General features: G+C 46.7%; 1 protein-coding gene across 3 annotated transcripts in view; it reads left to right on the top strand.

Annotated features, from left to right (window-relative positions):
- The window catches only part of CACNA1H (calcium voltage-gated channel subunit alpha1 H), a 375780-nt gene that overhangs the window by 309419 nt on the left and 42022 nt on the right, over positions 1-24339 (top strand). For all 3 annotated transcript variants that reach the window (XM_081839451.1, XM_081839453.1, XM_081839452.1), the window contains exons 15-23: positions 1847-1937; positions 2869-3077; positions 5791-6228; positions 7294-7394; positions 9160-9283; positions 12006-12074; positions 13578-13762; positions 20637-20763; positions 22201-22326. In XM_081839451.1, the coding sequence (XP_081695577.1) occupies positions 1847-1937; positions 2869-3077; positions 5791-6228; positions 7294-7394; positions 9160-9283; positions 12006-12074; positions 13578-13762; positions 20637-20763; positions 22201-22326 (1470 nt within the window). The remainder of the gene's footprint in view (positions 1-1846; positions 1938-2868; positions 3078-5790; positions 6229-7293; positions 7395-9159; positions 9284-12005; positions 12075-13577; positions 13763-20636; positions 20764-22200; positions 22327-24339) is intronic.

Genomic DNA, 24339 nt, shown 5'->3' on the forward strand with positions numbered 1-24339 from the left:
GGCTCAGCTCACAGCGTAGATTAAAAATGCTTAAGATGCAGACATTTACATCCCTGCGTTGTGCCTCCCAGTTCTCCTAGTTGTGGGCATTGTGTGACGTGGAGAGTTCCAAAAATGCGCTCCAAATCTCTTGGAAGCTAGTATTTTCATGCAGTTTATAGAGCAGGGTTTTCTCATGGCTTGCTAGACGCAGCAGTTCTTGTATCCAGTTTTCCACGCTTGGCCTTTCCAGTGTTGGAGGATTATTCTTAGAAACGTTTTCTAGTCAGGAGGCTGCTGGCAGGCCACCACCTGGTAACAGAAGATCATCTTATTGCTTTGGCATTTAGAAAAATGTATCTATTATCCTTTCTAGCAGCAAAATGGTGCTTGATCCCAAGAAAGTGTTTAGTCCCAAGGCTAGCAGAAGCAAACTCTCTTTTCTTCGGAACACACGGAGATCCTACTGGATCAACTACACTCTGCATGAAGGCATCCTTTATTTTATTTGTCCCGATTCTTCTAACATTCAGTTTCGCCGGAGGTCCATGAGTTCTAGTCAGCGAGAGAAACTTTTCTCGATCTTCTTTTTCCATGACATGCTTAGTTTTATAAACATCCACCATGTTGTCTCTTGTTGTTTAGTTGTTTAGTTGTGTCCAACTCTTCATGACCCCATGGACCAGAGCACGGCAGGCACTCCTTTCTTCCACTGCCTCCCGCAGTTTGGTCAAACTCATGCTGGTAGCTTCGAGAACACTGTCCCACCATCTCGTCCTCTGTCTCCCCTTCTCCTTGTGCCCTCCATCTTTCCCAACATCAGGGTCTTTTCCAGGGAGTCTTCTCTTCTCATGAGGTGGCCAAAGTATTGGAGCCTCAGCTTCACGATCTGTCCTTCCAGTGAGCGCTCAGGGCTGATTTCCTTCAGAATGGAGAGGTTTGATCTTCTTGCAGTCCATGGGACTCTCAAGAGTCTCCTCCAGCACCATAATTCAAAAGCATCAATTCTTCGGCGATCAGCCTTCTTGATGGTCCAGCTCTCACTTCCATACATCACTACTGGGAAAACCATAGCTTTAACTATACAGACCTTTGTTGGCAAGGTGATGTCTCTGCTTTTTAAGATGTTGCCTCTTACTTAAACTAAAAACCTCCAGACACTGCGACCTTTCCTCATAGGCGAATTGCTTCTTCCTGTAGCCCCCGCTTGCACTATGATTTAAGTGAGTTTACCATCCAAAACTGTGCATGCTCAGAGTATTCTCTCCTTGCCCCCCCCCCCCGCCATCACCTGTATGGAATGGCTGCATAGACAGGTAAAAGAAAATGCTTAATGCTGACCTTCAGAACTGAAGTCATACACACGGCCATTTAAAGGGGCGCTGCAAGGCCATTAAATCCAGTGTCCAAAACAGGGTGGTGGGGAACCGTGCTCAGTCCAATTGTCACATTCCCGTCTGAGCCAGGGGCCACTTGCTTGCCATCTCAGCTGTCAGCTTCCTCCTTCTCTTCCATCTCACAGTTGCCCTTGTAGAAAGGAGGATGGAGATGAAACTAGAATCAGTTGGACCTGCCTGCAATTGGCTCTGGACAGGGGGCCGCAGGTCCTACAGCACCCACAATAATCTATTTGTGGGGCTGGGCGCCCACAAAGTCAATGGGCAAAGTTGGAACCCTTCGTTGCGGGCACCCACAATCTTTGGCACGATATGGCACCTATGGCTCCGGCTCTGACCTTTTATGGACACTTGCGCCACCTGCTGTTGGCCTCCTGCCTTGCATCTTAGCAGTCTCTTATAGGTGCCAGCCACTGCTGAGTTCAGCATTGCAAATTAATTCAGTTTCTCTCCAACTTTCCCTCCAACAGGGCGATGCCAACAGATCTGACACCGATGAGGACAAGACATCCATCAACTTTGAGGAAGAGATTGAGAAGCTGAAGGAACTCCGTGCTTCTGGTAAGCTGGGATGCCATTCCCATGGTGGGGAACCTACAGGTCCATTGAGGTGATTGAGGTACTGCCCAATCCAACCTAGTGTGCCCTCAGCCTGCCTTCTAACTTACAAACACCCCAGGGGGTTTCCCTATCAGCTTTGTATGAAAATCCCCACCCCAGATTTCTACCTTTCACTGTCATAAAAATCCTCTAAGCGGTTTATGTAAAAGCAATATAAATATGATAACATTCGATTATAAAATTCCAAAAAATGACATACAGTGGAACCTCGGTTGTCAAACGCTTTGGAAGTCAAACATTTCAGCTTTCAAATGCCGACAACCCAGAAGTGAATGCTTCCATTTTCGAACGCGCCTCAGAAGTCGAGGTGTGTTTCTCCATTTTGTCAGTGGATTTTGCCGACTGGCAATTGCGCCTCGGTTGTCAAACGTTTCAGAAGTCGAACGGTCTTCCGGAATGGATTACGTTCGACAACCGAGGTTCCACTGTACACAAAGTGTGATTGTGTATCACAAACCAAGCAGCCTACAAAGCAATGACAAATTAAAAGTCCTACAGAGGACATTTCAGGACATTACGAGTTCTGTTCTCCAGCTGATTCAAATTACAAACACAGAGCCGTTGGGAAATGGGAGCCTGTTTGCTTCCACCACTGATTGCTGGAGAAGGCATTAGCTGTCACTGGAGAAAAACACTCTGTGAGGAAAAGAACATCAGATCTTCATGATGTCTAGATCCTTGGTGGTTCTCTTTTAGGGTGGGGCAATCCAACTGAGAAAGTTTTCAATGCTGCTTTCGGTCCAGGTGCTTCAAGTATCCAGCTATAAGTCAGAATAGCATTGTACATCCCCTGCGACTGTCGTACTGAGGCACCTGCTGAGAATTTGGCCACTGTGTCCATGCCCTTGACAAGAGCTTTTCCCTCTTCCAGAGCTGAAGATGTACTCTCTCGCCGTCACCCCCAATGGCCACCTGGAGGGCAAGGGGAGCATGCCCCCGCCGATCATCATGCGCACTGCTGCCACGCCCATGCCCACCCCAAAGTGTTCCTCGCACATGGATGCCGTCTACCCCTTTGCGGACTCCAGAAGAGGGAGCAACGCCTCGATCGACCCGCTGAGCTTCGACCAAAAGTCCTTGGTATTTTACAAGTGTTGCTGGGAGCTGACATTTGGGCAGAGCAGGGCGGGTGGAGGCTGCTTTGCAACTGGGCGCACAAAGTACTTGGGACCCCCCAGTTTTTGATGCATTGCCTCTCCTCATATCCACCAACCTGGGCACAGAGATTGGCAAGGGGCTCCTTCTCACCTATGGAGGGAGGTTTGCTGGATGGTGACACAGAACAGAGCTATTCCTGTGGTGGGGAACTTTTTTCAGCGCAGGGGGCCAAATTCCCTTCAGGGCAGCTGTCCAGGGGCCGCATGCAAGTGGTGGGCAGGGGTAGAGGCAAAAGTGGGTGGAGCAATGAATGTAAATTTTGCCCAGCGGAGGCTGGTCCTTTATGGCAAATGGGGCACTGCCCCACCAAGCTCAGACTGCCCTCTGCCAGCACCCCCTACCTGTCTTCTAACTTACAACCAACACCGACTGCACCTGTTGGCTTCCACCACCTCCTCCTCAGTGTCAGCATTTTATTTAGCTATTTTTATTAGATTTATAGGGACGCGGGTGGCGCTGTGGATTAAACCACAGAGCCTAGGACTTGCTGATCGGAAGGTAGGCGGTTCAAATCCCCGTGACGGGGTGAGCTCCCGTTGCTCGGTCCCTGCTCCTGCCAACCTAGCAGTTCGAAAGCACGTCAAAGTGCAAGTAGATAAATAGGTACCGCTCCGGCGGGAAGGTAAATGGCGTTTCCGTGCGCTGCTCTGGTTCGCCAGAAGCGGCTTAGTCATGCTGGCCGCGTGACCCGGAAGCTGTACGCTGGCTCCCTCGGCCAATAAAGCGAGATGAGCACCGCAACGTCAGAGTCGGCCATGACTGGACCTGATGGTTAGGGGTCCCTTTAACTTTACCTATTAGATTTATAGACCACCACCCCTTCATCATAAGATGAAAACACAAGGAGATAATTAAAAACAAAACAGCAAAACAATACATTCCCCTTCCCAAAGGCACGTTTAAATGGCTATAGGATATCAGTCAGCCAAAGACCTGATTGAAGAGGCACGTTTTCTCCTGGTGGCTAAAGATGTATCGTAAAGACGCCGGGTGAGACTCCCTGGGGAAAGCATTCCACAACAGGGAGCCACCACAGAGAAGGCCTGTTATTGCGCTGCCATCCTCTGGACCTCACATGGAGGAGGCACACAGAGAAGGGCCTCAGAGGATGATTGCAGGGTCTGAGTCAGTTCATATGGAAAGAGGCGGTCCTTGAGGTATTGTGGTCAGTCCTGAGCCATTTAAGGCTTTGTAGGTCAAAACCAGCACTTTGAATTGGGCCCAGAATTGGCAGTCAGCCTGGTTGGGTCAGGATTGGTGTGAAATGCTCTTGCCCTTGTAGAACTCAGCAGGTGGGGAGGTTGTGAACAGGGAAGTCGGGGGGAATGGAAAAGCAGAGAAGTACCATCACTACATCATTAACTGCATTCATTCACAAAAGCACAGACATCCTGTCATTGGTAAGCCAGCTAACTGTAGGGTTTAGTAAGCCAGACTTATGGAAGGCACATCTATGAATGGCTACTAACCCTGATGTCTATGCTGTACCTCCAAAGTTGGAGCAAGCAATACTTCTGAAAACCAGCTTCTGCAAACCACGGAAGAGGAGAGGGCTCTTGTGCTTGCAGGTTTCCCCGAAGAGGCATCTGGTTGGCCGCTGTGAGAACAGGATGCTGGACTAGATGGGCCACTGGCCTGATCCTGCAGCCTGTTCTTAATTTCTTCCTTCCACCCTGTTTCCACAGGATGTGGCCAAGCAGCAAGCCTGAGCACAACTGCGCTCTTCCCAGTTGTCACACCCAGAAGCTGGCCTTCAGAGGTGGACCATTGCCATCATGACTAGTGGCCAACAACAACCTTTCCCTCCGTGGAATAGCCTTATCATCCATGGCTCACGGCCAGGTTGTCGTTGGCTACTTGCCATGATGGCATCCCCTGCCCCAACTTGCCCTTGGTAGCTTGCCTTCTTCTGGCCAGGGGTGGGGAAACTGTGGCCCTCAATCTATCACCGGACACACATACCGTATTTTTTGCTCCATAAGATGCACCTAGTTTTTAGAGATGGAATGCAAGAAAAAAAATATTATTTAAAGGGAGCGCTGAGCAGAGCCTGTATGCATCTCAGGCTCTGCTCAGCGCTCCCTTTCATGAGCCGCGAGGAGCGTGTGTGCGGCGCTTGCAGGCTTTTCCTCAAGGAGGGAGAAGCCCCCAAGAGCCGCACACATGCTCTGCGAGGCTCTTTAAAGAGAGTGCGGCTCTTGGGGGCTTTTCTGGGAGGTGGGGGAAGGGGCTGAGGGGCTGCCCTCTGTACCTTCCCCCCCTCCCCGCAAAAGCCAGGGATAGCCACGCGAAGCCTCCTCAGGGCAGCGGGATGAAGGAGGAGGAAAACAAGAAAAAAAATATTCTGAATCTCAGAAGCCAGAACAGCAAGAGGGATCGCTGCGCAGTGAAAGCAGTGATCCCTCTCGCTGTTCTGGCTTCTGGGATAGCCGCGCAGCCTGCCTTCACTCCATAAGACGCACACACATTTCCCCTTACTTTTTAGGAGGGGGAAAGTGTGTCTTATAGAGCGAAAAATACGGTAATCCCTGTACATGCTAGTAGGAGCTGATGTGTGCTGGAGTCCACCTGGAGGATGCCAGGCTCCCCAGCCCTTTCTCCTGGCAGCTCTGACCTGCTCCCCGCCCTCTCTCAGTCCAGCCTCCGCAGCTCGCCCTGTGCCAACTGGGGCACCAGCAGCAACTGGGGCAGCCGCCGGTCCAGCTGGAACAGCCTCGGGCGGGCTCCCAGCCTGAAGAAGAAGAGTCAGTGCGGGGAGCGCGAGTCCCTGCTCTCGGGAGAAGGAAAAGGCAGCACCGATGATGAGGCGGAGGATGCCAAGCTCAGCGCCGTCAGCCGCCCCCCCTTGCACCGCCGGGCGGAGTCTCTGGACTGCAGAGGCGCCCTGGAGATGCCCGAACTCCTCCATGTCCCCGGGGTGCGCCACCATCCCTTGAGCGTCAGCCCTGTGGCGATGCTGCCCGCCGAGTACCAGGACTGCAATGGCAAGATGCTCCATGTGCCCAGCGAGTTCTACCTGCACGTAGATGGGCACAAGGATGACACGCTCGACTACGATGACGACATGGAAGACGTAAGTCAGAACCGATGAACAGAAGGCGGGACCTCCTTCCTCACCAGTGGCCCTTGATGTACACAGGGGGGCGTTTATTTTATTATTTACTTACAACTTGGGGTCCCCAAAGGTTGTTGGACTACAAATCCTACCATCCTTAACCACTGGTCCTGCCCACCTAGAGATGATGGGAGTTGTAGTCCAACAATATCTGGGGACCCCAGGTTGAGAATGGCTGGCTTATTTCATTCGTACCCCAGTGGTGCAGCAGTAAAACTACTACCACATTTGCAAAGCTAATCAGGATCCGGCTTTGCCAACCCCCCTCCATGTCTAAACCACTGAGCCTCTTGGGCTTGCCGATCGGAAGGTCGGCGGTTCGAATCCCTGCGACGGGGTGATTTTCCGTTGCTCTGTCCCAGCTCTTGCCAACCCAGCACTTTGAAAGCACACCAGTGCGAGTAGATAAATGGGTACCATTGCAGCGGGAAGGTAAATAGTGTTTCTGTGCACTCTGGCTCTCGTCATGGTGTTCCATTGCACCAGAAGTGGTTTATTCATGCTGACCACATGACCCGGAAAGCTGTCTGTGGACAAACACTAGCTCCCTCAGTCTGAAAGCGAGATGAGAACCGCAACCCCATAGTCACCTTTGACTGGACCTAATTGTCCAGGGATCCTTTACCTTTACCTCCATGAAGTACTGTCACAGCCCACTTGGTATGAAGAGTTGGACCACCCTGATATACTCTTTATAGATCTATAGACTTCATTGATCCACAGCCTGGTCTGCATAGATTCAGGACCCACACCAAAACAGCCATGTAGGGTCCAGGCAGGAGGGATGGAGATGGGCCATTCGACTGGATCAGATCAATGAAGGGGTCCTTTTGAGGCCTTGGGGCCCTCAGCCAATGCCCAGCTCAGCTGACAGCTGGCGCCCTTCACTCAAGAAAGTGGGCGTCAAATGTGAAAGGTTGGGAAATGCCTTATTTTCTCGTTTCATTTATATTCTGCCTTTGCTCCAAAGAGCTCCAGGCTGCTTAAAGGAATGATATAATAAAAGTCTTGTCTTCCGTCCAGAGTTACTGCTACAGGATTCGTAAGGCCCTGGAGCCCTACAAGCCAGAGTGGTGCAAGACTCATGAGGACTGGTCACTCTATTTGTTTTCACCTCAGAATCGGTAAGAGCGCCTCAGCAGGGATGGGAGAATCTCTTCATGCTCCAAATCCAAATATAACTTATTTACAGTCAACAGGCCATAATCAGACACCATCCCCATTAGGTTCATTGAAACTGGCGGACCTAAGTTAGTCATCTTCATTAATTTCATCTGTTCTAACTACCAATGGCTAACCCCATATAAAAGGTACATAATATAAAAATACGTAAGTTCATTAAAAGGCAGGAGGGAGGAACAAAAGGCTACCATAGGTTATCTAAGCAAAAGGGGCATATGATTTATTTAGACTTCAACGACCAGAGACAAATAATTACTATTATTATTATTATTATTATTATTATTATTATTATTAATACCCCACCCATCTGGCTGGGTTTCCCCAGCACTCTGGGTGGCTCTCAACAGAATTATAATTATAAAAAGAAAAAGCGATAAAACATCAAGCACTAAAAACTTCCCTAAACAGAGCTCCCTTCAGATGTCTTTTAAAAGTCAGATAGTTGCTTATTTCCTTGACATCTGATGGGGGGGCATTCCATAGGGCGGGTGCCACCACTGTGAAGGCCCTCTGCCTGGTTCCCTGTAACCTTACTTCTCGCAGTGAGGGAACCGCCAGAAGGCCCTCGGAGCTGGACCTCAGAGTCCGGGCTGAACGGTGGGGGTGGAGAGGATACTTCAGGTATACTGGGCAGTGGCCATTTAGGCTACAGTATGTAAATACATAAAATCAGGGGAGAGGGGGGAATCAGGAAGCAGTTGCAGATTTTCCAAGTGAAACTGAAATGTTTAGAAGTCTTGTCGCTTGGGATTCAGATGTTTTCCTGACAGCCGCTAGTTTTACATAGCTTTAAAAAGCCACCAGAATTGCTGGCCATCCCTACTTCTTGTGGGAGGGAGTTCCATAGTTTAGCATTGGCATGGGCCTACTCTGTGTCTCCCTGTTAGAGGCAAAGGGGCACCCTTTGCTAAAGATTATTAAAGTGGAGCCTACACTTCCCACCCAGCTTTGCACAGCCCTGAGCAGGACAAATAGAAGCGTGGGCAACCCCATAGGGGCTCAGTTCCAGGCATAGGGGCAGCAAGGGAGCAGGAGATCTGTGGGACTTGGCAGGTAGGTTCCGGTTATAAGGGGCAGCGAGGAAGAAAAGCATAGATTCTTAGTGATGGAACAAGGGTCATGGGCGAGGGTATATTGGGACAAACAAGCGCAGGGAAATGATGGAGCAAGGCCTTTTGGGGACGAGATCCGGGAGCTAGCACTGGGATTTCAGGAGCGGCGTCATCTGCTAAGAGCAATAATAATAATAATAATAATAATAATAATAATAATAATAATTTATTATTTATACCCTGCCCATCTGGCTGGGCTTCCCCAGCCACTCTGGGGGCTTTCAACAAAATATTAAAATACAGTAATGCATCAAACATTAAAAGCTTCCCTAAACAGGGCTGACTTTAAATGTCTTCTAAAAGTCAGATAGTTGTTTTTCTTTTTGACATCTGGTGGGAGGGCGTTCCACAGGGTGGATGCCACTACCGAGAAGGCCCTCTGCCTGGTTCCCTGTAACTTGGCTTCTCGCAGTGAGGGAATGGCCAGAAGGCCCTCGGCGCTGGACCTCAGTGTCCGGGTACAACAATGGGGGTGGAGACGTTCCTTCAGGTATCCTGCACTAAGGCTGTATAGGGCTTTAAAGGTCAGCACCAACACTTTGAATTGTGCTCAGAAACAACAAGAGTGGTAAGCAGTTGTGCTTTCGTCTTCAAGGCTTCGGGCCAACTGCCAGAAGGTCATCGCGCACAAGATGTTTGACCACATCGTTCTCGTCTTCATCTTCCTCAACTGCATCACCATCGCATTGGAGAGGCCGGATATCGACCCCAACAGCACGGTGAGCACCAGAAAGTGCCCCAATCGCTGGGAGATTGGATGCTAAGAACCACTTACTTTGCAGCCTACAAAGTTTAAGCGGAAGGAGGGAGAAGGGAGAAGGGTCATGTGGCTGTCCAAGACTACAAGTCCCATCATCCCTGACCATTGGGTCTTGCTGGCTGGGAACGATGGGAGTTGGAGCCCAACAATATATGAGCACCATGATCCCCACCCATTCCTGTATACCCTCCCACATTTATCCAATGAAAATAGGGACGTCCCATCCCATAATTATAATTTTATTATTTATACCCCATGCATCTTACTGGGTTGCCCCAGCCACTCTTGGCAGCTTCCAACATATAGAAAAACATAATAAAACATAATAAAACATTATTATTATTATTATTATTTTAAAAAACAACTTCCCTATACAAGATTGCTTTCAGACATCTCGGAGTCAGGTAACTCCATACCCTCCAACATTTCTCTGATGAAAATAGGGGCATCCTAAGGAAAAGTGGAAGGGACACAGGTGGCGCTATGGGTTAAACCACAGAGCCTAGGGGTTGCCGATCAGAAGGTTGGTGGTTTGAATCCCCGCGACGGGGTGAGCTCCCGCTGCTTGGTCCCTGCTCCTGCCCACCTAGCAGTTCAAAAGCATGTCAAAGTGCAAGTAGATAAATAGGTACCGCTCTGGTGGGAAGGTAAATGCCGTTTCCGTGCGCTGCTCTGGTTCACCAGGAGCGGCTTAGTCATGCTGGCCACATGACCTGGAAGCTGTACGCCGGCTCCCTCAGCCAATAAAGCGAGATGAGCGCCGCAACCCCAGAGTCGGTCACGACTGGACCTAATGGTCAGGGGTCCCTTTACCTTTACCTTTAAGGAAAAGTGGGACATTCAGGGATCAAATCAGAAACCGGGACGGCTTCTCTAAATCAGCGATATCCCTGGAAAATATGGGTGAAGGTTTTTCAGTCCAGGGGATGCCCTGCCTCATAGAAAGCCTTCTGAGGCCATGCCAGAAGTGGGTTGGGCCAGATGCAAAAGGGGGAGTGGCCAGTAGGGGAAAGAGGGTGTGGCTAATTCTTATCTGTGCTGTAGGCTACATTCCAGCCTCTCAAAAGCCAGACTTCTCTCCACACTCATCCACACATCTATCTCTCCATCCTCTGTCTGGCCAAGCAAGAGGCATAGTTCAAGGACTGGGAAGAAGGCCTGTGCTCTGGTACCCTACAGACTAGACTACTGCAATGTGCTCTTTGTGCGGCTGCCCTTGAGGTTGGTCTGGAAGCTGCAGCTAGCATTGGCAGCTCAGCCACTCACGGAGGCAGAATATAGCAGCCGTGTTATGCTGCTGCTGAAGGAATTGTTCAGGCTCCCCTCCTCTCTCCAAATCTATTTTTTCCCTTGCACATCATGCCTTTTGTAAGCCTGGACTCAGCCAAAAAAAAATATGGTTTGTTTGCATTGATTTGTAAGGGCTTTTTTTTTTCAAGCTGAAAAGCAGGATTTAAAAACAATCCTTAAATAAGCTATGCATTTATCCTTCCCTGTGACTACATTATGCAAAGTTCATTTTGTTTTTTAAGGAGGCTAAAGCTTCAGTCCTATGCAGAATTTCCTAAAACAAAGGAAGCCCAGCTGAACTCAATGAAACTTCATTCCCCTCACCCCAAAAAAGTTTAGAAAGCCGATGCAAGTTTCAATCTGTTTTCAGTCCACTGTTGTTTTACCTTTTTGAAAGTCTTAAGTTAGTGTTGTTCATTGCTCTTATCAATAACCTTATTGTTTTGTCTTTTTTGTAAATCACTTTGAGGTTTTTTTCTACAATCATGTGATGTAGAAATATATATACAGGGGTTTTTTTCTGGGGGGACACTAAACATTTTGTGAATCTTTGTACTTTTTTCCATTTACTGTATTTCTTTTTCCTGATTTGAACTATAAAATGGTGATTTTCTTGAGTCAAAATGAGATTACCCCTAAACAATTTTTTAGGGAGGAAAAAGCGCTGGATAAAACAACCAAAATGTCTAAAAACAAATCCAACACAGATGCAGATGGGGAAAGATATCTACAGTTGTACCTTGGAAGCCAAATGGAATCCATTCCGAAAGTCCGTTCGACTTCCAAAATGTTCGAAAACCAAAGCTCCTGCAGCCTATCATAAGCCATGGAAGCCCCATCAGACGCTCGGGTTTCCCACACCAAAAAAAGTTTAGAATGACGATGCAAGTTTTCATCTGTTTTTAGTCAACTGTTGTTTGACCTTTTTGAAAGTCTTAAATTAGTGTTGTTCATTGCTCTTATCAATAACTTTATTGTTTTGTTTTCTTTGTAAACCATTTTGAGGGGGTTTTTTACAATCAAGTGATACACACACACTGGCACCTCGGTTTTCGAGTGTCTCGGAAGCTGAACATTTCGGAACCCAAATGCCAAAAACCCAGAAGTAAATGTTTCCATTTTCATATGCACCTCCAAAGTCGAAATGGCTTCCGCTGTGTGTTTTTCTATTTTCTCCATTGAACTTGCAGCCAGCCCTTTGCGCCTTGGTTTTTGAACGTTTTGGAAGTCAAACGGTCTTCTGGAATAGATTATGTTCGAGAACTGAGGTACCACTGTATATATATATATATATCTGCCCCGAGTGTAAGCACATGGCATTGTGGATTGAGCAGTGTGCCCACTTGCTCATACCCTTTCTCCCTACCTCCATTATTATTATTTTTTTACAGGAGCGGATATTCTTGAGCGTCTCCAACTACATTTTCACTGCCATCTTTGTCGCTGAGATGATGGTCAAGGTAAAGCTGAACCAGGAGGCATGCAGAAAAGAAACCATCAGAGCTTGGTCCTGGTCTTATTTCCACTATATGCATGCACAGTGAAAGGCAATCTACCCATTACGCAGAATGGGATGGTTGACTGAGGTGGTAGAATTGCAGTGCGCACCACTTTAGCTTATGAAGAGAGATTTCATATTTCTGTTAAATATGCCGCCTTGTGGCAAAGAGGTAAATATCCCTCCCTGCAGGCTATAACCCAGCACAAAGGATCATAGAATTGTAAAGCTGCAATGGACCACAATGGTCATCTAGTCCAACCCCCTGCAATGGAGGAATATTTTGCCCAACGTGGGGCTCAAACTCACAACACTGATATTAAGAGTTTCATGCTCTACCAACTGAGCTATTCCAGTCAGGTGAGAGTGACGCTGATGCATGAGGGGGGAATTAAAAAATATGAGTCCACTACAGTGTGAAGTGGCATAGTCCTGAAATCTATTACCTTTGTTAGTAATGGTCATTATGCTGCATTTTTTTTAAAAAAAGGGGGGTGCTGCTGTTGCTTAGCAACCAGAAACAATGACATGATCTTTGCTGAGGTAGCACATGGTCTGATTGGCTATGTGGACCTGAGGGAGTTTCCCCTGTGTATATTGAGCTGAATGTCTTCCTGCCCTGTACAAGGCTGAAGCTAAGAAAGAAAGAAAACCCTCTCCATCCCTTCCTCCTCAAATTATACGCTGTTTTGTTCAGTTTTCCTCTGTAAAGTGTTATCAGTTCTTAAGGAAGGCATCTAACATCTTAGTCTACCACTGGGGATTGGTGGTGGGAAGACAATGAGTGGTCAGAAAGGGAGAAGACTGCGAAGAGGAGATGTTGGAAGGTCACAGCACTCAGTGAGCAGGGGGAATCTGTGGGAGAGAGAAGCCCAGAAGCAGAAGCAGGAGAGGAGGGAGGCCAAGAGATGAGTCTGGATGGCGAAGAGCCACAAGTGTCTCCCCCTCCTGCTGCAACAATCTCCCCTCCCCGCTTATCTCCCAGAACCAGAAGAGGCATGAAAAGGGCAGAGGAGAGGGTTGGCTTCACACAGGTGCAGTCTCTGATTGGTTGGGGGGAAACCCTGCAGAGGAAGGAACTTAGATGGCGGTGGGGAGGCAGGGACTTTCAGTCTCAGCAACAGATCCATGGGTCAAGACCTACCAGGGATGAGCTGCTGTGCTTATTAGACCTGACACCCCTCCAAGTCTGTGCAGATCCCGTTCTTGCTAATGAAGAGCTTTCTCCAATGTGCACAGTGTGATTTACTGCCGGCCTGCTCCTGTCACCTGGATGGGTTGTGAGGAAGAAGGTAGGCATGCAAGGTCTGGTTGAGGTTAGACTGAGGATGTTAGGGTAGTGCACCATTTGCCCGAAAGGAGTCGGTATCAGAAAGCTTCTGATGTACCAAGATTCTGTACGATGGGAGAATCAGCCAAGCTATTGTTTTGGCTTCTTAAGCCTTACCATTGTCTCTGCCTTCAGGTCGTGGCCCTTGGCTTTTTCTCCGGGGAAAACACCTATCTCCAGAGCAGCTGGAACGTCCTGGACGGAATCCTCGTCTTCGTGTCTATCATCGACATCATCGTTTCCATGGCGTCGGCAGGCGGGGCGAAGATATTGGGGGTCCTTCGCGTACTTCGGCTGCTGCGTACCTTAAGACCTTTACGGTATTTTCCTTTCCCCTCTGCAGAAGCACCTGTTAGGGCTACCTGATTTCCCACTCAGGATGGGGAGAAGGGGGAAATCAGTGTGTCAAAGGGACCATTTTGATCTCCCGGGGATAAAAGATTAGACACTTCCCCTCCCAACATCGCGAGCAAATTTAAGAAAATGAGAAGAGTTGTCCTGGATGGTCCAGAAGCCCATCTAAATGAACATCCAGGAAGCTAGCTCTCAAGACATGATATCTAGCAACTTTTTTTGTGTGTGGTAGACTGCCTCTGAACATGGAGGCTTGAGGATGGAGTTTGCAGCCCCGTGCAAAGAGTGCCTTTCAATAAGAAGAAAATTGGGAGACCAATCTTGGGACATGTGCATTACACCTAGTCTGGTTTTTGAGGAGGGGGGTTCTAAACCATGTTTCCAATCTTTGAAAAAAAGACAGTCACGGAACCAAGAAATTACACACACACACACAAAAATTACCGTGAAAATCCCCGAAACGAGAAGTAATCGTCTATAGAATAACAATAATCTAATCAAAAAATAAACTAGAATTAAACAAAGACTTTACGAGATGCCGGCTACAAAACTCGTTTCACTGAACTAATCAGTTTCCTCAGAAGGAAATAAAGAAATTATAAGATTTTAAGTGATATCAAACAAGTTCAAGAGCAGGGCTGAAAATGCTTCCTCGGGTTTGCAAAAAAGGTATGAAAACCTCAATGGCAAGTTTTAAACATAGCCCTATTTAAGAGAATCCAGCAGTAGTGATAAGAAACTGTGGTTTTAAAGTTTCAAACAAACTCAAAAAAAACAGGGCAGAAACTCAAAAAAGTTTTAAAGTTTTCACAGTAATATGTGTGTGTGTTTCCAATCTTTAGCCACAATGGGATCCAACATGGCGCTCTTAGACCAGGGGTCAGCAACGTGCAGCCCATGGGCCGGATCCAGCCCACAAAGACCGTTTTACCGGCCCACGAGCCATCCCCCAACTGAGCCACCTGCTTGACGAGTCCCCCTTGCGCTGCGCTAAACCGACGCAGCACAGGGACTCACCGAGCGGTGCTGGAAATCGCATCTGTACACCTGCAGATACTGGAAATCACTTCTGGGCAGGTGCAATTTTTGGCGTCTGAGCATGTGCAGAAGCGATTTCCGGTACCGCAGACATGCGCAGACACAATTTCCAGCGTCGTGCTGCGCTGGTCCAGCCCATGGACGATCTCTGCAGAAGTGATCTAGCCCATGGCCAATAAGACTTGCTGACCCCTGTCTTAGACTGTGGCTCCCAGCCGGCCTTGCCAGCATGGCCAGAGGTCAGGGACGATGGGAGTTTGTGTCCAACAGCACCAGATAGGCTACTCCTCTTTTGGACAACCGGAAGCCCATCAAGGCATTGTTTGGGTCCAGACCTGATGGTCAGAGCATCCGCTTTCCATCCAGGTGGTCCCAGGTTCAGCATCTCTAGGTTCGGGCTGGGCATCTGCCCTGCCTGAAACTCTGGGGAGCAGACAAACCGGACTCAGTGGACCCCAAGGTCTGACTTACTTTAAGGCATCTTCCTGCATCTTTGAGGAAGAGCAGTAGCTCCACGATGTGTAAGATCTGCTTTCTCAGTCCTGGGCTCCATCCCAGACTCCAGGTAGGGCAGGGGATTGCCCTCTGCCTGAAACCCTGGACAGCTGCTGCCAGTCAGTGTAGACAATAGCAGCTCAGTAAAAGGAACGTTCCCAAAAGCCAGGTTGGCACATTCTGGGCCATCCATCATTTCCAAACTGTCTTGAGCAGAGCATCGGCACAGCTGTCAAGGAAAAGCACCGTTTATTTCACTAGGCTCGTCGCGCAGGTTGATTTATGCTTAGGGTTCAACTGGCAGCTTTCCTCTGTGCTTTTGGGGAGGAAAGAGCAGCCAGGCTGGCCTCAGCTCTGGAGCTCCTTTTGTGAAGAAGAAACTTGCTTGCTTCCTTGTTTATCTTCTAAAGCAGAAACCACCGCGATTGAGGCAACCACCACGATTGAGGGAATATAGAGACTGCCCTGTTAGTAAAAACTGCAGCGTTTGGGACTTTCTAGGATCGGTGTAAAATTCTCAAACTGTCTTGCTTCGGTGAGCAACCTGGCCGCTGAATTCTACACCAGCTGAAGTTTCCGAACCCTCTTCAGAGGCAGCCCTACATATAACCCATTGCAGTAATCTAACCTTGAGGTTAGATTCTCAAGGAAGGAGTGCAGCCAGTACGCTAGATTTAACTGTGCAAATGCAATCCTGCCCACCCCAGAGACCTGAGCAAATGGTCTTTATGCGGCTCGATGCATGCATGTTCCTGCAGAGAAACCAGAATCGGGTTGCACACCACCCCTTCCCATACAATTAACCTTCCCGTGCAAGCAGAAAGGTTGGACATGTTTGGAGCACTGAGCGTTATCAGCCTCGCACGATAAACGCCTTCTCCTTGCTTGCGTTTTTCTCATCTAAATGACATGTCAAATTGCAGAACCTCACAGTTGTTCCGGGAGGGGCGGACATGACCCCAGCATGTGGCGTGTCAGCCATGGAGCAGTGGGGGCAAAGGGGGGGGGAACGGAGATAACAGGTGAGGAGTCACATTGGCTCTGAGCAGGATTTGCATTTGAACCACAGCGGGGAACGCTTCGGGAACTCTGAGCTGACACTTCCTGCTCGATCCCACCGAGCAGCAATTTAGCATCTTGGCAAGAGCTGCAGTCAGATGACACTTCCAGTGTCTGAAGTGGAGCAAAAGGAAATGTGTGCTTCGGTTAACTATTGAGCCATAAGCCTAGAGACGGAGGAAGATCACTCGCCTGGGGAAATCTTGTCTGCTCTCTACTTGGGTCTGCGGTTCCACATCAATAATAATAATGTTGTTGTTGTTGAGTCGTTTAGTCACGTCCGACTCTTCGTGACCCCATGGACCAGAGCAGGCCAGGCACTCCTGTCTTCCACTGCCTCCTGCAGTTTGGTCAAATCATGTTAGTAGCTTCGAGAACACTGTCCAACCATCTCGTCCTCTGTCATCCCCTTCTCCTTGTGCCCTCCATCTTTCCCAACATCAGGGTCTTTTCCAGGGAGTCTTCTCTTCTCATGAGGTGGCCAAAGTCTTGGAGCCTCAGCTTCACGATCTGTCCTTCCAGTGAGCACTCAGGGCTGATTTCCTTCAGAATGGAGAGGTTTGATCTTCTTACAGTCCATGGGACTCCCAAGAGTCTCCTCCAGCACCATAATTCAAAAGCATCAGTTCTTCGGTGATCAGCCTTCTTTATGGTCCAGCCCTCACTTCCATACATCACTACTGGGATGATGATGATAATAATAATAATAATAGTAATAATAATAATAATAATAATAATAATAATTTATTTATACCCCACCCATCTGGCTGGGTTTCCCCAGCCACTCTGGGCGGCTTTAGCTGAATATTAAAATACAATAACCTATTAAACATTAAAAGCTTCCTTAAACAGGGCTGCCTTCAGATGTCTTCTAAAAGTCTGATAGTTGTTTTTCTCTTTGACATCTGGTGGGAGGGCGTTCCACAGGGCAGGGGCCACTACTGAGAAGGCCCTCTGCCTGGTTCCCTGTAACTTAGCTTCTCACAGTGAGGGAACTGCCAGAAGGCCCTTGGCGCTGGACCTCAGTATCCGGGCTAAACCATGTGGGTGGAGACGCTCCTTCAGGTATACTGGACTGAGGCTGTTTAGGGTTTAAAGTTCAGCACCAACACATCAAGACAGGACTGTTCTTTTCCTTATCCTGGTGACACTATACTTTTGAAGCAGTGCCATGCTATGGTTATGGCTTCTGCTAAAGAATCGTTTCATTTACTGAATTTATATACTGCCCTATACCAGAAGGTCTCAGGGTGGTTCACAAGAAAGATCACAGTGTAAATAATCAAAATAAAAGCAATAATCCAGTAACAACACCCTGCCCCTGCCAAGACAAGAGCCACATTTTAAAAGGGTATAGGACAGGCTTCCTCAACTTCAGCCCTCCAGATGTTTTTGGCCTACAACTCCCATGATCCGTAGCTAGCAGGACCAGTGGTCAGGGATGATGGGAATTGTAGTCTCAGAACATCTGGAGGGCAGAGGTTGAGGAAGCCTGGTATAGGATGCCAAACAGATAAACCAAAGGCCTGGTTAAAAAGGAAGGTTTTTGCCTGGTGCCTAAAGGTGTATAATGAAGGTGCCAGGCAAACTTCCCTGGGGAGAGCATTCCACAGATGGGGAGCCACTGCAGAGAAGGCCCCGCTCTGGTGTTGCCCCCCCTCTGGACCTCTCAAGGAAGAGGCACACGAAGGAGGGCCCAGGAGATGATCTCAGGGTCCGGGTAGGTTCATATAGAAAGAGGCGATCCTTGAGGTATTGCGGCCCTGAATCCTGGGCGCTGTAGTCTGTTAAGGGTCTGGGGGTTGTTAGGAGACCCCCTCCCCCTTACAGAATTACAGTTACCTGGGGAAAAGGGTTGGTTGCTAAAGCACTCTGGGAATTGCAGCTCAGGGAGCAGAATACTGGCATCTCCTAACAACTCCCAGCACCTTTAACAAAACTATGCTTCCATGATATTTTGGGAGAAGCCATGACTGTTTTAAGTAGTATTGTAGTGCTTTAAATGCAGATTTAAGGTGAAGGTCGCGTCTTTGAAAAGGAATGGAAAATTGCCTTCAATTCACCTGGTTTATTGGGGAAAGGCATAAAGGTCTTAATTTCAGGTGGTGCATGTTTGGGGAGAGAAGGAACCTTTTTCATATTCCAAAAGATCAGATTCAAAAAGGCTAGCCAAGCCAAACTTTGCAGCAGCAGGGAAAAAAGAGAGTCAGGTGGTGAGTTAAAGTTGATTGGCATCTGTTTGTCTTGGGTTCGGCAGGGTGGCATCAATCTGAATTCTTCTCAGGAAACTGAACCATAGTATTTAAGTAAAAGAGGGGCAGGGAGAACCTAACAAACAAACAAAAAACACCAAATGCTACAAATCATAAAATACTATTTCTTCCTATATACATAAAATGTAAGGTTGTCGTCACACAGCTCCCCTTAGAAGATTTGTAGTGCCTCATCACAATCCTGGATTTCCATGAAGTCACAACAGGGGAAGGAAGCAAAAGAGAAGGCAGGTTTTCAAATGGTGGTTTTGAACAGGCACCCCCAAACTCGGCCCTCCAGATGTTTTGGGACTACAGCTCCCATCATCCCTAGCTAACAGGACCGGTGTTCAGGGATGATGGGAACTGTAGTCCCAAAACATCTGGAGGGCCGAGTTTGGGGGGTGCCTGGTTTTGTTTTTTTCAATAGATTTTTATTGAGATTTTAAAGGTTACAAAAAGAAAAAAATAAAGAACATATTTAAACAGAGAAAAGAAAAGAAAAGAAAAATACAGAACAATACAAGAACAAAGAAAAAATAACAACACAAAAAAGATGCAGATAATTAAAAAAAAACAAATCAATCCTTTACATAACTTTCTTTCCTTTGCTTATTTCCTTGACCTCCTCACACCTCCCTTTTTTGTATTCTAATTCAATTAGATATTTCAGCAAATCCTTTCCATCTTTATTTCTATCCTAATGATTTATCTTAATATACTATAATTTTACATTCTGTTCTTTCACCAATTAACAATCCATTTTTACTTAATCCTTTATATCATTTCTGCTAAAACCACATTACTTCATTCCAACATCCTTCTAACATTCCTTAATTTTACAATGTTTCTGTAGATAAACTTTAAATTTCTTCCAAACTTCTACCACCAACTCTGGGGGGGTGCCTGGTTTTGAACAACAGCAGAGGTTTGAATAAAGCATGGGTGGAGGGACATAGACAGGGTTGGCAAGCAACGCAAACAAGGGGCAGCAGACCCTAGTAATAAAATGCGAGCATATGAAAAACCTACTGGATGAGGCCAGCGGCCTATTTAGTCCAGCAACTTGTTCTCACAGTGGCCAGCCAGATGCCCCAAAGGGAGACTTGTGAGCAGGATCCGAGCACAAGAGCAATTCTCGCCTCCTGCAGTTTTCAGCAACTGGTCTTCAGAAGCATCAGTGCCTCTGAACATAACCATCATGACTAGTAGCCGTTAATTCTCCCATTAATTTGTCTAACCCACTTTTAAAGCCGTCTAGGTTGGTGGCCGCCCCGCCTCTTGTGGCAGTGAGTTCCACAGTCTAACTGCATGCTGCAATGAAGAAGTCCTTTCTTTTGTTCTTCCTGACATGCAGCTTCACTGGATGTCTCAGACAGTGGAGGAAGAAAATGTCCTTCATGTTCCGTAGTCATTAGTATATTTTAACCTCCATGAATTTGTCTAAATTTGTGGCATTGTAGGAGATGATATGAATAGACAAGACTGTAAGTTATTTTTATATGCAATGACAGAAGCAAGAATATTATTGGCACAAAAATGGAAGCAAGAAGAACTGCCGACGAAAGAAAAATGGAGGATGAAATTGATGGACTGTGCAGAATTAGATAATTAACAGGAAGGATTCGAAACTGCGGGACCAGAGATTCTTAGAAGACTGGAGCGAATATATGAACTATTCGAAAAGTAATAGTAATGAACAGATTACGCTAGTAGGACTGCAAGAAGTTTTGTAAGGAGGACTATTTGAAATATTATAAGAAAGACTATGAGGAGAGTTATTAGTTGATGATAATTAAGAGTAATAGAGAAATTAAGAAATGCAGAATAAGTGGTAAAGACGGAAAATCATCAGAGGTGTTGACGGAAGTCAAAATATTGTGTAAGATAAGAAGTTATGTTATATGAATTTTGGAAATGATATGTTAAAAAACTTAGAGAGAGAGAGAGAGAGAGAGAGAGAGTCTAAATTTGACGTTGGTAATCTTCTTGCCAGAGTCATCAGCAGGGCGCCGGGACTGAAGCTTGTCGTGGAGACACTGATATCCTCTCTCAGGCCTATTGGCAACATTGTGCTGATCTGCTGTGCCTTCTTCATCATCTTCGGCATTTTAGGAGTGCAGGTAATCATTTTCCTCTCTTGTTGGCTAAGCAAACCCCTAGCAAAGACTTTCCAGCTCCCTTCCACTCCAGCAGCCAGCATGCCCCAGCAATGTAAGTCATCTAGAGCTAGGGGTGGGGGAGAAATTCAGATTTAAATGCAAACTTAATCCATTTTCACTTCCTGAAACAACTGTTGAACCGACGTGTGGCTGTCCTTCGAAGCGAGCGCTCCTCTGAATTTTGCAACGTTGAGCTTCAGCCCAAGAGCATGCGCAAATCTGCATGCAGATGCATGTGCTAATGAAAACGGCATTCCAAAATGCATGATGTTAGGGGGAAATGTTTGCAAATTTTAAAAATTGCATGCAACAGATTGCATGCAAAAACAAAATGTATACTTTCCTGAAAAATTTGCACTAAAATTGGGGCAGGGGTTGTGAGGATGTTAAAAAAGAACACCTAACACAAAAATGTGGAGATCTGAACTTAATAATAATAATAATAATAATAATAATAATAATAATAATAATAATAATAATAATTTATTTATACCCCGCCCATCTGGCTGAGTTTCCCCAGCCACTCTGGGCGGCTCCCAATCAAATGTTAAAAACAGTACAGCATTAAATATTAAAAACTTCCCTGAACAGGGCTGCTTTCAGATGTCTTTTAAAGATAGGATAGCTGCTTATTTCCTTCACATCTGAAGGGAGGGTGTTCCACAGGGCGGGTGCCACTACCGAGAAGGCCCTCTGCCTGGTTCCCTGTAACTTGACTGGAAACATGAGAAATGGGGAGAAACTGAAACAATTTTCTTTAAGATATTTATATACCTGAACTAAGGCTTTTGGATATATTGTCCAAAACTGGTTTGAAGTCCAGTTCATAACAGTTTCATAATTTTTGACCTGGCAATATATCCTCAATTGTGTGTGTGTGTGTGAGAGAGAGAGAGAGAGAGAGTGTATGTGTGCTAGGCAAAAATCACAATGTGGAGAAAAACGTGAAGTCCACCAACACTTCTCTCGATTTCTGCAGCCCCTGTTAACTCTGTCAGCTGTCCCCTGCCCTAACCTGAAATTAAGATGGGGGTGGGGAGGGGACAGAAATTGAGAGAAACCAAAACTGACCTATATTCTCTATATTGGCAGTTGTGGCTTCTTTTTCTACTGTGAAACGCCTTGTTCTTGGGGCTCTGCCTTGTCCTGATCTCTCAGGCACAAGGAGTCATTGCTCTTGGTAAATATGCATGATTGAGGACTGGTACATTTACTCAGCCAAATTAATTCCATCCTGCGTGAATAATTTTCTTTGTACCGAATCTACTGCTCACCACTCAGGTTTCGTGACCCCGGGTTATTTTTCTTACTTATGAATTTATAAACTGCACATTCATAAAAATATAAAGCAAGGCTCATGTTCTCTCTCTCCCTGGTTTTTGTTTGTATTTGTCCCAGCTGTTTAAAGGCAAATTCTACCATTGTGAGGGATTGGACATCCGAAACATCTCCACCAAGGCCGACTGCAGAAACGCCCACTATAGGTGGGTCCGGCGGAAGTACAACTTCGACAACTTGGGGCAGGTAAGGAGAAGAGAGAAGACCATGCAAACTGAGCTTTGCCTTCCGCCAGTACACATCTTGTTAGCCAAACATAGTGTTGACTTTCAATACTCATCATAGAAATGTAGAGTTAGAAGGGACACCAATGCAGGGATCTCAACACATGGTCCCCCATCCAATTTGAAACCATACCGGACCCTGCTTAGCTTTGCAAATGTGCTAGCAGTTTTATTGCTGCACCACTAGGGAGAGTCTTATTCTTTCTCATTATGCTTAAAGGTCCCCAACCTGTATATATTTAAAGTTCCATATATGCATTGCCATGCTTATACACTGTGGCTGGGGAGAGAATAAATAATTTCAGGACACTTCTTTTTTTAAAAAAAAAAAAAACAAACAAACCTGCCCTGGTGATCCGTGATTGAGGACGTCACTAGCACTAGCCTATAGGTGCCTACCACCACTTGCTTTTTCACCCTGATGCCAGAAACCTTCAGAATCATTCTACTCCCGCCACCCGAGCATATGTTGCCAACACACCAAAAGTGCTATCAAGCCACTTATTGCTTACTTAACATGTTAGGTGTGCCTTGACCTTAGAATGTTTTTTTAAGACTTGTTAATTCAGTTTGAATTTGATCCCGCCCTTCCTCCTCAAGGAACCCAGCAAACACAACAATAAAAAACATATTCCTTTCTTTCAAGCATTCCAGGAAGTGACACTCTGGCTGTCAGCTTCCTCTTGCTCCTTAGTCTCAGTATTGCCTCAGCAGAGAGTGGGGTAGAATTCATTTGCTCTGCCTCTGATTTGCTATGGTTGCTCCTCTCATTGGCTATGGCTCCACCTACTGTTGACCTCCCAGCATTCAGCCCGTGAATTTAAGGTGTCCCTTTTCATCCCATCGCATGCAGCACTGTTTCAGTTCTGCTGCAGTTTGTCTTCCGCCCCAAAATATGTTTTCATTTGTCTTTCTGTCTGCTGCAGCAAACCTTTAATTACATTGTTGTCACGTAATTCTGCCCAATTGATTTCAAAGCAAAGGAAAGGCATTGCAAAAGGGGGTAGGACAGAACTGATTGCGCAACCTTTGCAGACTGAAAGCAAAGTAATGCGAGATGAGCGCCCCGACCCCAGAGTCATCCGCGACTGGACCTAACAGTCAGGGGTCCCTTTACCTTTACCTATGAACTAGAAACTTGTCCAGTAGAAAAATAATGTAAAAATAATTACCGTATATACTCGAGTATAAGCCAACCCGAACATATGCCAAGGCACCTAATTTTGCACAAAAAACTGGGGAAACGTATAGACTTGAGTATAAGCAGCTTCACCACACCACAAACCTGGTGGTGGTGGCAGCGGCAGAGGAAGAACAAGGCTGCTTTCAGTCGGCTTATACTCGAGTATATCTGGTATGTGGAAATCTCTTCCCATCAACTGATCTTACACTTTCAGAGCATGGGTTATCCTTCAGATTATTTTCATAGAAACAATGAATTATTCCAAAACATATTTCAATACAATTAATTCAATGCTCGTGTTCATTTTTTAAAAAATAGCAATCTTCCACTTCATAGAGATCAAAACGCAAGACAGTTACAAATAATTTCTTAATAAAAAGTTAAAGGGACCCCTGACCATTAGGTCCAGTCGTGACCGACTCTGGGGTTGCGGTGCTCATCTCGCTTTATTGGCCGAGAGAGCCAGCGTACAGCCAGCATGTGGCCAGCATGACTAAGCCGCTTCTGGCAAACCAGAGCAATGCACGGAAACTCCGTTTACCTTCCCGCCAGAGCGGTACCTATTTATCTACTTGCACTTGGACGTGCTTTTGAACTGCTAGGTTGGCAGGAGCAGGGACTGAGCAATGGGAGCTCACCCTGCCACGGGGATTCGAACCACCGACCTTCTGATCAGCAAGTCCTAGGTTCTGTGGTTTAACCCACAGCACCATTTCTTAATAAATTATGCCAAAAGAGAGAGAGAGTTTTGTATGTAATAGTGTGAAACGTGATTGCAGGACCGAGGTATTT

This window comes from Podarcis erhardii, assembly GCF_964252035.2.
Source record: "Podarcis erhardii genome assembly, chromosome: 14".
Taxonomy (NCBI): domain Eukaryota; kingdom Metazoa; phylum Chordata; class Lepidosauria; order Squamata; family Lacertidae; genus Podarcis; species Podarcis erhardii.